Below are 15,498 nucleotides of genomic sequence, written 5' to 3' on the forward strand. Positions count from 1 at the left end.
GGAAAATTCTGTAGTCAACGTTGTGAAATACCGGGCACTGGTGTACGGTTGACAGCGTTTTAAGCGTGCTAGGCTAGTGTACATCCAGTATTAGCTCAGTCGGAGAGTAGTTTAAAACACCAGTACTGCACTCAGAGAGATACAGATTTTATTCATTTTACCTTTGAGACTCAAATAAAACTCAGGGTTTGCGTGGGAGATGAAATATAATATACCTATAATATCACACGTGAAAATTATATATACAATTTATCTTCGATGGAATTTTAATCATTAATTTAATTCGCAGGTATTTTACATATAATATTTTAGCCTATAGAAATAGGTAACATTTCGATGAGAAAGATTTATTTTTATTTTTTATTCGATGAATTTTAAGAGAAGTCGAAGACATACAAATCATACAACTGAAGCTGTAGGTAGATAGCTGCTTTGGATGCTGTGCCACCGAGTATATAAACACTCGGCGACACAGCTAATCTGCGAGTAGCAGAAATAGCGTAGTTTAGCCGATCGAGTCGGAGCACCGGGCGTTACCACTTCATTGCCCCGTCGAAACACAGTGTGGCAACACTGCGAATCGACAAGCACAACTTCGTGGTAGCCCGGTGCCCCTCGGACGAAGCCCAAAAAATTCCAGCACGCTGGCTTTTTTCGGCTTCGTTCGACTGGCTGCACTGTCGCTGATCAAAATATTTACTTTTGACAAAATGGCTTGTTTCTGTGTTTCGACTTCTCTTTACATTAAAAAATGGTTTAAAACGAACTAATTAAAACCTTAAAACTAATTTAAAAACGTGATTAAAACGTAACAATATAAATAGTTTAAAACTTTCAAACGGTTAAAACAACACCGTAGTGTTTTTATATACTTTTATCGGGAGAAGCCCGTTACTTTATGATCGATCACCGATCTTCATTTACATTTCAAAGGAAAAAGAACAACAATATAAGGTAAGAGCAATATAATTACTCGTTTATTTCTAATAAATACTAATGTCGAACAACTGCTTCGACTGCTTGAACGCTTTTTATTTTATTTCGTAGATACTAATAATTTTTCTTCTCTATTTACATTTCAGATTTCGAAGATCGAACGAAGAATACAACAATCGGCCGCCATGTTTTTGCTCGGTGATTCACCGGTACTTAATTTCAACACCATTTCCAAATTTGGATTTTATTTCGATGTAAGTATTTTTGATGAGCGTATGAATAAATTAAATTTCGAAGAAATTTCGTTGTTACTTTTATTTTATAATTTTGTTCGTAGATATGAAGATCCAAATTTGTGACTAGAATATCGATTAGTTTGCCCCGAGGCATTTTGTATTTATTCGGTGATAGCGAATTACCCATGACAGGTGAGTTCCGTTTTTGAAACCTGATTTGTCTTCGAATTATTAATTTTTTTCTGCCCTTCGTAGGCTGTTTCGATACATTTCCACGATGATACCGTTCGGTTCGAGATGATTTGTTTAAAACGTTCGCCAAATTTGGATGATAGAAAAAGAGTGGCCATGTTGCCAGCATAATCGTTCGATGCTTTTACTACTTGGATTCATCAATACGAAATAGGTAATTTGTTTTCCTATAATTTTGATTTTATTCGACGAGTTTAATTTTGGATTTTTCGTAGTACGAGAACTTTTTGCGCTGAAGGCGCTTTTGGAAAAACTATCCGAACAGATGAAATACGACTTTACACGATAATTTTATTTTGATTTACCGAGCTAGTATGTTGGAAGCTGGATACTTCGATGACAGGTAATTATCTTTTCATTTTTTCCATCTTTGTTGCGTTATTTTTCAATCTGTCGTTCTACGTAGGTGTTTTATCGCATGGACTTGCTCGTTCGTTGACCGGTGTTGATTGTTATTCTTTGTCGTTGGTGTTTTTGGAAACGGTTTCTTCGGCTTTGCTGTTCGGTATCTTCGATGATCTTCGGTGGTACGTATCTGTGAAATTTTAAATTCGGATTACTTTTCGTCGTATTTTTTATATTTCATTTTATTTTCCCTATTTCGTCGTATCAATTTTGAATTTGGATTTTTGCACGTAAAATTTCTCTTTTTCGAACACTTGCCCCATATTTCTTAATGGATACTGCTGACTTATTTTGAAAATGTGACGTTATTTTCAATCCACTAAATTTTTGATTTTAATTTTGATTTGTAATTTAATTTTTCTGTTTTCACAGGTACTTTCAGTCTCAAGTGTTCGGTGAATTTTTCAAAATTGGATAGATTTTTGTTCGTCGATTTGTTCGTTTCTTACTTCCTGCGTTTGCTGAACAGGTATGCTATTTTTCCGAAGTGTGTTTTAAATTTTTAATTTCAATTCTGTATTTTTATTTTTTGATTAAAAAAAATTCGATGTTTTGTTATCGTAGGTAAGAATGACTTTTCCTTGACTACTTTGGTGACGGTTTAGACTAAGGATGGACATACACGTTGACGGATAATGGATTTGGATTTTTTGCCCCTTGAATTTACTCGCACTTACTGTGATGGTGTTATTAATTTTGGAATGCGCAATTTGGAATTTTGAATTTGTTTTGGCGACACCACTGGCATTCATTGCCTCTACCACTACGAATTTGCTGAATGTGCTCTGGCTGCTGGAATTTGCCAGTTTTATTTCGACGACTATGTATGGCTGTTGATTTTTCGTAGGGCTTATCCTCGACAAATTTATCGAGTCGACAATTTATCCAGTCGATAACATCCATTTTTTCGTCGTATCGTGGTCGATAATTTTATCGACTATCGAGTCGATAATCGATAATCGATAATCGTTGTCCCTAACTTTCGGAGGTACTTTCGTGATTTCGCGTGATTTTTCTATTTCGATGATTTTTACGTATTTTGAGAAATTTTTTCTTGTTCGATGAATTGATTTTTTCGAGATTACATTTTAATAGGCTGGAGGGGTGATAAATTTTTCAAAATTTCAGTAAACTAAATAGTGGTATACACCAATTCAACAACGACGTTTTATTTTTTAAAAATCGATTTTTGACGATAACAATTTTTGAAAAATATTTTCTGGACTAATTTTTCGCGACGAATCCGAATTTTTTGTTTGTTTTTTACTTTATTCGATGGTTTAAAATTTATTATTAGTTTCGCGTTCTTTTCGGTGTTTTAATTCGAAGAAATTCTAAAATTGTCCTCTTACCTTTAGTTTGGACTATCCGGTGACCAGTTTTTGTCGGCTTCGAGGTTCTGGACGATATAGGAGATATATTCAAACTCGGGTACTAATTTCCCATCGGTTTGTACGAAGTATGGTCTTCGAGGTCCATACATTTCTGTGAGTCTTCTGATTTGATTCGAAACACGAATTCTTTTTGTCTGGTCGCGCTCCGATAATCGTTTAAAGTAATGATTGATTTCCGAAATTCGCCCATCAACCGCTGGCTTCTTCGTGTCGGCCAGGTACGAAAAAATAATCGTGGTCCTTTCATTTTCCATCAAAAATGTAACGAGTTTGTCGACTTCTTTCTTAATCTTGAATACGGGTATTGCTAAGCATTGGACGTCCTCCATGCAGATTTCGATGTACAGGTACTCGTCCTGGGGATGAATTAATTTCCCGCGATATTTGTCTAAATACGTTTTCGGCGCTGCTACTGACGCTAGATTTTTTACAAGACGCCGATTGATAGCCCCAAAAAGGCCAGTGCCCATCAACGTAGTGGTTTTATAGTACACGTACTGATATTCGGCCGGATCTGAAGCGACTAGAAATACCCGTCCGGAATCCTGTTGAGGCGCTCTCAATAGCTGTGCCTCTAAATTCGATATTGTCACCACTTGATTGTTTATCGTCGTCGTCTGTTCGTTCACCTGTTCGCTGAGGCGTTGAATTTGGATTAGGTTTTCGTCGATCGTCCGGTTTTTTTCGGTGATTCTTCTATTTAAATTCTGAATTTGTCGCCTGTCTTCTTCCCTTCGCCTTTTCTCATCCAGAATCGCCTCCTCGAAATTGCGAATCTCATTTTTCCTCGATTTCAATTGAGATCGTAGATCGGTAATCGTGATCTTGTTCCCTCTTATCTCCTTCTTTAGATTTTCTTCGTTGGTCGATAGGCGTTCGAAGACCGATCGGCGAGGAGACGGAGATTTAGATTTTCTCGGCGAACGATTTGGGGATCTGCTTCTTCTCTTAGGGACACTGCTCACCGACGCCGATGATGACGAATACGACGACGATGACGTCGATACTGATGACGACGAAAACGACGACGCCGACGACGACAACGATGACGATGAACTTTTGAACGAGACTGCCTTTTTTGGAGATTGTGGCTTGTACGTTGTCGATTTATATTTTGGCGACTTCGATGGTGATTTTATTGCTGGTTTTAGGGGCTTTTTATTGCGGCCTTTCACTTCGATATTGTCGACGGGTTGAATTGTCGAACTCACCTTCTTTTTCGGCGATGACTTTCGAGCTCTAGTACGGTCGATGGTAACTTTAGCGGGTCGCGTTGGTTTGCGCCCTTGTTCGGGAAATACATAACCCGAGCCAGATGGAGTTGGCTCTATGTTTCGTGATGGAGATAACACCGCTTTGGCGATTTCGCCTACTGCTTTGTCGATGCGTTTTTTTGTCGAGTTTGGGGATTTGCTTGGCGATTTGGCCGGAGACTTTGGCGGTGGAGTACGAGGAGATTTTGGTTTCGGTGAATTCTTTCGAGGAGATTTTGGCTTTGGCGATGACATCGGTTCATAGTCGAGCTCGTCTGGACTGTCTGGAAAATCCATCGATTCGCCACGTTCAGCGAGTAATAACATTTCTTCTTGTTCTTCGGTAGGTTCGAAAAATGGTTCGTTACTTTCAGCCCTCATAAAGGCTTCGAGCTCCTCAGCCATGCTTTCACGAATATTTCGAAGATAGGTATGATATTTCGAAGATTCGACGGTTTATTTCGAAGCAGGTAACACAAAACAGCAGTTTATTTCGAACAAGAAGTTTCTACGGCGATGTCGAAATTAATTCGGAGATATATTTTCTTACAAAAAAAACAAAAAAAATTTCCAAAACTGAAGCACTCTGCTACACGATGCTATGCACGCTAGGATGTAGTACGACCGTACACAACCGAGAAACGTTAAACGAATGATGCGTTGCCGCATCTCGATATCAGCCGTGCCTCGTTCGTTTGCTCGGTTATTGTTCGAGTAGGTCGTTGATGGGGGAAAGTTTCGATAGCTAGGTACCTATCTGGTTCATTTCTGTAGCGTTTTTCTTTTGTCTAATTTATTTCTACCTTCGCTATCAATTATTTCAACGATATTTTTAGGCAATTGAAAGGAATATTTTATGGTAATCTTCGCTGGTGAGCTCTTGCTCTTCGATTTTACGTAGCAAGTCGCTGGTTGGTTTTTCCGACGATGCTATTACCCCGAAGGCAATGTCAGATAATTTTTCTTCGCCTATTTTGTCTGCTACGAGTTGGAATTGGTGCATTTTATCGATAGATTTTATGTGTAGGGCAATGCATACCATTTGAACTTGTTTGGAAATTTTTTTCTTTTTATTTTCTTGCAAAATTTTGGCTTTTTCTTGCTGTCTCTGCTTTCTGACTAATTTTCTTGACTCCCTTAACCTATTTAGTTGGTCTTGGAGCCATTCATCGCCCTGTTTCGTAGGTAATTTTTTTGTAAATTTGCCAGTTTTTAAAAATTCTTGTCTCTGTTTTATTTCTTGATTTTCCAATTCGCTATATCTTTCGCTTATCTCTTTTAATCTTCTTTCTTCATTTTCTAGCATTTTGTATACTGCCTCTTCGTCACCTTTTCTTTTTTTCTCGTCTAAAATTGCCTTTTGGGCTGTGATACGTTCGTGGAATGGTCGATCGTCCCATGGGGATTTGTACCTAGCTTCGTCTTGCAAAATTCTTAGCTGTTCTTTAGATAGGTAGGGTGTCATTTGCCTAATGTTTGATATAGGCTTATCATCCGAGTTCAAATTCTTGTAGTCTGCTAGTCGGTAGCAGTTGGTCTCAATTTGCTTCGTTATTATATAGGGACCTTTTCTTTTTGGAAATAGTTTTTTATTTAAATATTTTGGTCCAGATGATTGATTGTGATTTTGTATCATTACTAGGTCTCCAATTTGGACCCTTTTCTCAGGGTCATCATTTTTATTAAATTCTTTTTCGTCGTGAACAATTTTTTCAAAATTTTTTAATCGAATATATTTGTTAATTTTTTCCATCTTTTCTTCTGGCTCTTCAACTAGGATGTCGACCAATTCATCGTCGTACACAGCTGCCTTGGCTAATCTGTCTGCTAGGAAATTTGCATAATCATAGCCATGCCCCTCAACGTATTTGATTTCAATTTCTTCGAATTCTTTTTTAAGTAGGTATATCATTTCAAGTAGGTCTCTGTTGGCTATTTCTTTTCCAGCCACTTTCCAGTTCTTTTCTTTGTACTTTTGGACCCTACTTATCGTTTCGATGGCGTATTTAGAGTCTGTGTATATTTCGAGTCGACGATATTTTGTTTTTTGTAAAATTAATCTCATTGTTTCTTGAATTGCCACCAACTCAGCAATATTGTTCGTATATTTAGGCATATTTTTTAATTTTTGACTAATATTCTTTTTTCCGTAAGGTCGTAGAATTATTCCAATGCCTGCTACAGCATCATCTTCACCATTCCTGGTGCATGCCCCATCCACATACACTGTTACCAACTCCTTATCGAGCAATAAATCTTTGTGAGATATTTCTGATTTTTCTGCCTCTTCCAAAGTGATGTAATCTTTGTCTTTAATTAATTTGTTTCTTATTTTAATTAATTCTTCGTCGATATTTATTTCATTTATAGGAAATAGAGCTGATGGAGGCTCATCGTTCCTGAGGCCCATAATTTCGTTCGGTGAGAATTTAAACTCTGTTGGTCGATTATTCATTGCTCGTTCGGCATCAGCTACGTATTGGTGCCATCCTTCATGGGAGTAGGTACCTTCTTTTTCTGGATGGTTCAATGCTAGGCGTAGCAGGGTACCTAGTTCTCTCATTGTCCTTTCACACGAATTTGCAGGAGCATTATATGGTGCAATATGAGTTGCTCGAACTCCATATTTTTTACAGGCAGTTTTCCATTCGTCCGAGCCAAATTGGGGCCCATTATCGGTTGTTATGGTCTCCAATTTATGTCCCCATTTCTCCAAATCTGCTTTGATACGCATAAGTAGGTCTACACATCGTTGTGTCGTCGAATCGTCGGCTATATGGAACCAGGTGTAATGAGAAAAAATTTCTTTTCCAACGATGATGGACTTTGGACCATTTTCTTTACTAGGCAGGGGCCCAAAAATGTCCATGGTCACCAATTGACCTATTTCCTTCGCCGTTATTTTATTATAGGTAGGATGTTTTTTGTACCCATATACCTTGTTTTGCTTACACAAAATACAGGCATTCGTGATATTTTGAATATGTTTCGCAGAATTTGGATAATAGTATGTTCGATTGAATATTGTTTCAAGCCTCTTTGCCCCAAGATGTCCATAAAATTCGTGTAGGTAAGTAGTAATTTCGAAGAGTAGGTCATCAGGAAGCCTAATTAAATTTAAATTTTTTAATTTTCTGTACAAAATTCCATTTTCTACGATGTATCTTGATTTTAAATTTGCCATTTTTTTCTCTATTGCTTTTGGTCCTCTTAATTTTGTTTTTTCGTCGACTTCTTTATATACAATCATTCTTTTTATTTTTCTAAGCTGGTCATCTTTGTCTTGCATCGTTTCCATATTTAAAATTGCATTTGTCAATTGCTCACTTGGGTCTTTTCTTGTAAATTGTTTGTGTTCGATGAAATTTACATCCATTTTAATTTCGGGGGGCATAGCTTCAAAATATTTCTTTTTATCTTTTTTTATTTCGTAAAAAATGTTGAACGAATTTAAAATTGTAATCCAATACGCTGCTTTCAAATGGATTTGAGCTACATCTCGCAACTTAGCGATAGGAGTTTTTATCGATTCTGGAACCATTAATTTTTTGCCAATTAACCACATTTGGGCTTTTTTCAATACTGTAACTAGGGCTAAAACCCTTTTTTCGATGTAGGTGTAATTTTTTTGATGTTTTTTAAGTGTTGCACTTATAAATAAAATTACATTGTCGTTTTTGTCGTCGTCTTGTTGATAAATTACACCATTTACAGTATCCATGTCACTGGTAATTTCGATGAAAAATTCTCTCTTGGGGTCTGGAGACACCAATTCAAATTCTTTACAATATTCTTCGTATAAAATATTAAATGTGTCGATGTGTTCTTGAGTCCATTCGAAATTTTTTCCTCCATCGAGCAATAATTTTGTAAGTGGTCGAATAATTGTTTGGAAATTTTTGATGAATTTGGAATATAGGATGGTCAACCCTATCAACTGCTGTACCTGTCGAACATTTTTCAATACGACTCCATTTTTCTTCTTCTGCCAGTGTTTGTTTTTGAATTTTTCCAATTTTTTTAATTTATCTTGTTGTTTTCCAATTTTATTTTTATTTAATACGTGACCTAAATGGTCAATTTTTGTTTGAAATAATTTCGTTTTCTTTGCATTTAGGGTCAATCCTGCTTTGTCTATTTGTTCCAAAAATTGTACTATTGATTTTAAGTGATCTTCGAAGGTTTTACTTTTTATTTTAGCATCGTCGACGTATATATCTAGCCCCAAGATATCTTGAATAGCTGTCCTTAACATACGTATGAAGCAGGCTGCTGCTGTTTTGACCCCAAAGGGCATTACAGTCCATTCGTAGACACGTCCTTCATATTTGAAAGCGGTATACTTCCAAAAATCAGGGTGTAAAAGCATTTGGTGGTATCCTGCTGCAAAATCAAAAACAGATACCCATTGCACTCCATGATTATCGTGTACAATTCGTTCCATAGTGGAGGCTTCTTCTTGGTCGTCGATTAAAATTTTATTTAAATGTGGGGGGTCTAAACATATACGTAGGCTTCCATCTGATTTTTCTCTGGCCAGCATATTATTCAAATATTTGGACTCTGATGGTCTGACATGTCCAAGTTTAATTAATTTTTGAAATTCTTTATCGAGTTGTTCTTTTTGGTGTTGACTAGGTTTGTAATTCCTAGCTACCCATTCTTCAGCATCAGGATCGATAGAAAATTCGAATTTGTATTGTTTGCCATTGTACTGCCCAATTTGACTTCGCCAAAGATGTTTAAATGGAATTATTTCGTCGATAACTTTCCATTGTTGCTCTGGTTCTAAATTTGTTTTTCGTAGGTTATTTAAAATAATTGAAAAATTTTCATCGATGGATTTATCTTCAAAAGTTTTATTATAAAATACATTTAATTCTTGAATTACAGTTTCAATTTTACAAACACGTACATGGTGAATAAAATGGAGGTTGTCTTTTAGGAAATTCACATATTCTTTTTGACCAGGAATTTTTGTACATTTTGCTCGCTGTTTTCTGAACTGCAGATCGATATACTCCTCCATTATAGTTTCTCTTCCTACCAAAAATCCACAAGGTAATCTTCGAACGATATAAAATGGAATCTCCATGTCTACTTTTCCAAATTTCATTTTTATTTTTACAATGTATGGGAGGGTACCTTCGCTCATCCCATTGGCGACTCGAACGATAATTTTATTTTTTGGTGTTGCGTAGGTGACTGAATTTTTATGTCTACGTTCAATTTTTTTCAATAATCTTTCACTTATTAGATTAATTTCTGCACCACTATCCAATAGTCCATAGTAATCTTCTTTTTCAATCCCGAAATTAATGCAAGATGTATTTTTTTCTTTTACAGGTGGCGGCAGTGGTATTACTGGATGGACATCTTTTTTTACTTCAATTTTTGGCCAACGTTTTGCTGGGTACTCGATGGCGAAGATTTGCTTAATTTCCGGAGGTGAGACATTTATTTTATCGTTCCTACCTATTTCTTGATGTTTTGCTATAGGCTTTTCTTCTTTTTTCAGGTGCGGATCGAGTGAATTCATCCAATCAGCGAAGGAGAAATTTGGTTTTGCAGATTCGAAGGCATTACTGCTGGATGGTATACTATTTTTGTAAAAATTTTCGTTGTTATTTTTATTATTTTTCGCTTGTACTTTTGCATCCCTGTTTTGCTTTGCTTGTTGTTCGTATATTCGTAATTTCGCGTACCAATTTGACCAAAAGTCAGTGGCCTTTGGGTCAATTTTATCGATGCACTTAATTTTATCGTTTTTCAAGCCTTTGTTATCGATCTGCATCGCCACTTTTATCGTATCTCGATCGCTCGCGATTTGCTTATCTTTTTCGTCGATACTACTTTTTATTCGATTTTTGGAATTTGCCAAGCTGGATTTATTGCTGGCGATTTCTTCTCTTTTTTTCTCCATCCAGGCAGTTTTCCATTTTATTTTGCGCAATTTTGGGTTGGTATGCGTGTCTAAATTTGTCGTAGGTAGGGTTTTTGGATCTTGCTTATCGTTTGTGTCGAACCGATTTTCTATGTATCGAGTAGAAGTAGGTGAAAAATTGTTTTGTTTTTTCGATGTTCTGTTTTTGTTGTTGTTTTTTGCAGACTTTTTCAATTCATAAACCTCCTCAAATATCCAACGGCCGGTATCTCCTGAATTTAGTCGTTGAACTGCGCTTGTAAGCATTCGGAGAGCGGTTTTATGGAAACTAGGGATTACTGGGGGTTTTCTAGTCTTGTGGTATCGTTGGAAACGATCACAATGGACTCGAACGTTCCCTCTGTCTGTTAAAATTTGTCTATACTTCGTTTTGTCGATGAATAAATCAGCAATTCGGGTGATTAAATTTGTATTTGTCATTTTTGTAATTTTTTTATAAATTTCGATGAAAGTTAAATATCTTCGGAGGCTTTTTGCATTTTTTCGACCTCGTACATAGGGCAGGAGGATCGGGAAAATTACACAAATTTGTTTTGCTCCTTTTTCTTTTATGTATTCAATCGTTTTTCGAAGATAAAACTCAACAAAGTGAAAATCAATGTCACGTTCATTGAGCTCATTTTCTCCAATTGACAAAATTACATTTTCTCTAAATTCCGGTATTTTCTTGATTTGGTCGTAGTGTTCGGTGATCGATCGATTGTTATATAAACGCCCATTTACTAGGCCTTCTCCCAATATGTCATAAATTTTTTTATCGATTTTGATAGTCCGGATTTCCCCCCTCGTTGCAGATATTTCTGCACACATCGTCACTTGGCATTTTTTGGGTCAGTTTTCTGCCCCTCTGACTTTTCATCTCGGGGTGGCGGGGGGTTTCCTTGATGATTTCTTTGATCGTAGTATCTGTTGCGGTTCCAGCGATAATTTGGATCATAGTTTCTCCCTTGGTATCTTGGGTTCCTTTCCTCTTCGTGATTCTGCTGCCTATCTTCTTTTTGTTCATAGTTTTTACTTCTATCTTCATAATTTTTACTTCTGTCTTCCCTATTGTCTTGGTATCTACAGTCTCTGTTATGCGGTTCTTCTCGACGATAATCTCTTCTTTCGTAATTGTTTCGTCGATAATTCTCCCTATCGTGGTATCGGTAATTAATATTTATTTTTGACTGGTCTTCTTCTTCGTCCCAAGTTATGGTCATGTCGTCCGTGTCCATGTTTTTGACAGTCTCTAACTTAGCCATAATTGAGTCTTTATTGGTCAGTCCTTCGCTATTGGTTTGCTGTTTAATGCACTTAGGGAATTTTTTATACACCTTGGAGATAATCAATTTTTCTCTGGTATCGGTTTTTAACAAGGTGTCGTACCAATTAGAGATGTATTCGATGAAATCGATAATTTTTGTAATGTGTCTTGGGATTTCTTTTTCAAAAGCCACTACAGCTGCACTTTTCACATTATCGTCCCAAAAAATATCTAAGAAGTATTCTTGTAATTCTTCAAAAGTCTTGGCTTTTTGGACTTTTTCGTTCCAGGCAGTTGATTCGATTTTCACACACGAAGCTAGCAGCATTCTTCGATTATCTGGATCGATATTTTGAGTTACCGCCGGTGTTGTAAATTGAGCCAAAAATTTGTGTGGGAAAAATCTATTTTTTTGCTCAAAATTAGACACATTTTTGTAGAATAAATCGATGAAAATTTTATCTGATCCGCTAGCTGGAACTGTAGCCACTTGTACGTTCTTCATCGTATTATTTAAAGCCATCTTCGCTCCTTCAACAATTGTTTTAACGTTTGCATCGACTATGCCCATAAATTTGTCGTGTGCATCTGATTCAATTTTATCCAGGCTATCTTCCATATTCAATTTTAATTGATCGAAATAAATTTTAATATCTTTTTTCACGTCTGCATTCAGAAGGGCAACTATTTCGGTTTTTATTTCTTCTTTTAGCGCTTCTTTAAGTTCTTCTTTTACCAGATTTTTTAATTCTTCTTTTAATTCGGATTTTATATCGTTTTTTAATTCGGATTTTGCGAGACCTAAGTCATTTTGTAATTTATTTTCTAATTCGTTGAGATTTTCTTGAGTAATCATTTTGATCTTTCTTTTTCTAGGTTTGGTTACTTTTGGAATTGGTGGTGGAGCAATTCGATTACGAAGTTTAATACCCTGAGGAAATACTCGCGCTGGTGATGAAGATTTTACTGTTGTTTTAGGTATTTTGAAGATTTTTTGTAATTTTATTTTTTAAAAAAATACAACTGAGAGTTCGTGGATTTTATTTTTATTTTATTTTGATTCGTAGTAGCGGCTGACGAGTCGCATTTATTTTTTATTTTAATACTGGATTCGATGGTTTATTTTTTGAACAATTTTTTAGAAAAAATAATGCTCAAATTTTTCGAAGATAAATTTTTTCAAGCATGAGTCAGGCGCCAATGAAATACCGGGCACTGGTGTACGGTTGACAGCGTTTTAAGCGTGCTAGGCTAGTGTACATCCAGTATTAGCTCAGTCGGAGAGTAGTTTAAAACACCAGTACTGCACTCAGAGAGATACAGATTTTATTCATTTTACCTTTGAGACTCAAATAAAACTCAGGGTTTGCGTGGGAGATGAAATATAATATACCTATAATATCACACGTGAAAATTATATATACAATTTATCTTCGATGGAATTTTAATCATTAATTTAATTCGCAGGTATTTTACATATAATATTTTAGCCTATAGAAATAGGTAACATTTCGATGAGAAAGATTTATTTTTATTTTTTATTCGATGAATTTTAAGAGAAGTCGAAGACATACAAATCATACAACTGAAGCTGTAGGTAGATAGCTGCTTTGGATGCTGTGCCACCGAGTATATAAACACTCGGCGACACAGCTAATCTGCGAGTAGCAGAAATAGCGTAGTTTAGCCGATCGAGTCGGAGCACCGGGCGTTACCACTTCAGTTGTCGAAAAACACCATAATAATTTGCGGCATCTTGGAGCCTGGAGGTGGAAACGTTTTGTGATTGTTTCATTTTCTTCGCAAAAACTCATTAACATGAGAATATTATCAATTAAATGAGTAGTATTTTTTATAAAAAGTTCAAAAGTTGTCAAAAATGTTCGATTGTTTCAGAAATTAGCGAAAAAATTGGAAACTCATATTGCATTGCATTTTGGCACAAAGTTTATTTTGATTCAAATAGAGGGCTCTGCAAACCTCGTCATTTGATTCGTGGATTTCTTATCAATGTAAACACATGTGTTATCAGTAAAAATGCAAATTTTGAAAATTTTTTAAAATTATTTTTTGCTCGCGAATTTACTAATTATTATATTAAATAAATTTAAAAATTAAATAAGTGCAAGTTTTTTTGCCCAAATTTTCCATCTTGCGTTTGAGTTATTCACTGAACTGCTTGATCAATATAATCGTGGTGAGTAATTATTATTGAATTTCCAGCTAAGAGTTTTGATTCTCCACGTGCAAAACACAAATTTTTGTAACAAAAATAGTTTTACATCCTCAATCCTCAAAGTTTTCATTTCATTTGTTTTTTCTTCGTTGCTGAAGACAATTTTTAATTTTTTTAACAGTCTTACCAGCAATCCAAAATATGAGATTAAGCTCAGTATTTCTCAATATATTTCGCTTATCTGTTCGATCAATTTTACTGATTAAAAACACCCATCTTTTAAGTCTTTTATATTATGAAAGTTTACATTTTGAAGAATTTTTAAAAATTTCATTTTACAATGGTATTGGTTCATTTTTTCATGATATTTTTCATTTGGTTCGATCTCGAACTGAACACTTTGATTAAAAATGACTGTGATGCGCTGTCACTCCGAGTTAGTCTTTCATCACCGGCATATTGCATTTTTCTAATTTTTCGAGCTCGTGTCAAGTTATCATTGTACAAATTTTGACTTTTTTCAGCCTATGGAATCCGATGAAGATCCCTTTACTACGTACAACATATCTGAAAATTGGAAACTGCTGGAAAATGTGGAAGGAAGAGCTCCATGTCCAAAATGTAATAAATCCAGAAAATTTTTCTGTTACTCATGTTACATTCCAATGCCAGAAATTAAAGATTATGTTCCTCAAATTAAGGTAAATGATCAATTATTGGCTCTTTCGATTCAAAATACTTGTAATTGCATTGTTGATTTCATCAATTTTTTTTCAGTTGCCTATTAAAATTGATATAGTGAAGCATCGTCAAGAAATAGAAGGCAAAAGTACTTCGGCTCATGCAGCTATAATTGCCCCTAATCACGTATCTGTCTTCACTTTTCCTACGAATGTTCCCACTTATCCTAACGATGGAAAAGTATGATATTTATTTTTTGTTTTTAAATCTCATTTCATTTTTGTGTTTTAATAAGTAGAAATTTTCGTTACAGACTGTTCTGATATACCCAGGCAAAAATTCCACTTCGATAAAAACGTATTTAGAAACCCATCCTGTTTTAGTGAGGTAATTATAGTCAATACCTTCTAAATTTCTGCTTTCCACTATTACATTGTAATATTGTCTTAGGAGAAAAAACGAAAGTGATACCGATAATGTACCTGGTAGAATTACAATTGGTGATAATGTAGTGGAGTTACCTTTTGATAAACTTCTATTTGTTGACGGAACATGGCGTCAAAGCAGAGCTATGTTTAGTTGTTTCAAAGGTATGCTAAATTTATAATAATGTTAGACCTTTTTTTTGCATTAATTTGAGTTTATATTTTGATAGATTTACCTTGCGTAGTGTTACAAACACGTCCTTCTCATTTTTGGCGTCATCAAAAAAACAGTCCCAGATGGTATTTAGCTACCATTGAAGCATTGCATCAGTCGCTTCATGAAATACATCAGTTTAGTGCCGATTTAGTAGATTTACCAATATCGGAATGTCAGAATAGGGAATACGATAATTTATTATTCTTTTTTCGATTTATGCATAATGTTATTCATACGTTATACGATCATGATGAATTATTATCTTACAGACGACCAATGAATTTGTGATACCTATTTTCAATACATTTTTATTGTTTTTTTATTCGCGATTTT

General features: G+C 35.4%; 2 protein-coding genes and 1 long non-coding RNA gene across 4 annotated transcripts; 2 read left to right on the plus strand and 1 right to left on the minus strand.

Moving 5' to 3' along the window:
* The first annotated feature begins 22 nt into the window (after positions 1 to 22).
* Positions 23 to 1,988, plus strand: LOC135836811 (uncharacterized). The gene is made up of 3 exons (XR_010557085.1): positions 23 to 954; positions 1,083 to 1,767; positions 1,831 to 1,988. It is a non-coding gene; the product is annotated as an uncharacterized LOC135836811 (long non-coding RNA).
* On the minus strand, positions 1,854 to 4,955 carry LOC135836782 (muscle M-line assembly protein unc-89-like). The gene is made up of 2 exons (XM_065351815.1): positions 3,182 to 4,955; positions 1,854 to 1,959 (listed from the first exon to the last, which is right to left on the minus strand). The coding sequence occupies exon 1, from the start codon at positions 4,879 to 4,881 to the stop codon at positions 3,184 to 3,186; it is 1,698 nt and encodes a 565-aa protein (XP_065207887.1). The 5' UTR covers positions 4,882 to 4,955; the 3' UTR covers positions 1,854 to 1,959; positions 3,182 to 3,183.
* An 8,766-nt stretch (positions 4,956 to 13,721) lies between these two features.
* Positions 13,722 to 15,487, plus strand: LOC135836798 (tRNA-uridine aminocarboxypropyltransferase 1-like). Of its 2 annotated transcripts, none has more exons than XM_065351844.1 (6): positions 13,722 to 13,863; positions 14,367 to 14,543; positions 14,620 to 14,763; positions 14,837 to 14,910; positions 14,974 to 15,113; positions 15,179 to 15,487. In XM_065351844.1, exons 2-6 carry the CDS (start codon positions 14,370 to 14,372, stop codon positions 15,451 to 15,453), a joined length of 807 nt encoding a protein of 268 aa, XP_065207916.1. In that variant the 5' UTR covers positions 13,722 to 13,863; positions 14,367 to 14,369; the 3' UTR covers positions 15,454 to 15,487. The 2 variants fall into 2 exon arrangements, with proteins under 2 accessions (XP_065207916.1, XP_065207915.1); XM_065351843.1 differs by lacking the exon at positions 13,722 to 13,863 and adding an exon at positions 14,104 to 14,278.
* Positions 15,488 to 15,498: the final 11 nt, after the last annotated feature.

This window comes from Planococcus citri, chromosome 2 (assembly GCF_950023065.1).
Source record: "Planococcus citri chromosome 2, ihPlaCitr1.1, whole genome shotgun sequence".
Taxonomy (NCBI): Eukaryota; Metazoa; Arthropoda; class Insecta; order Hemiptera; family Pseudococcidae; genus Planococcus; species Planococcus citri.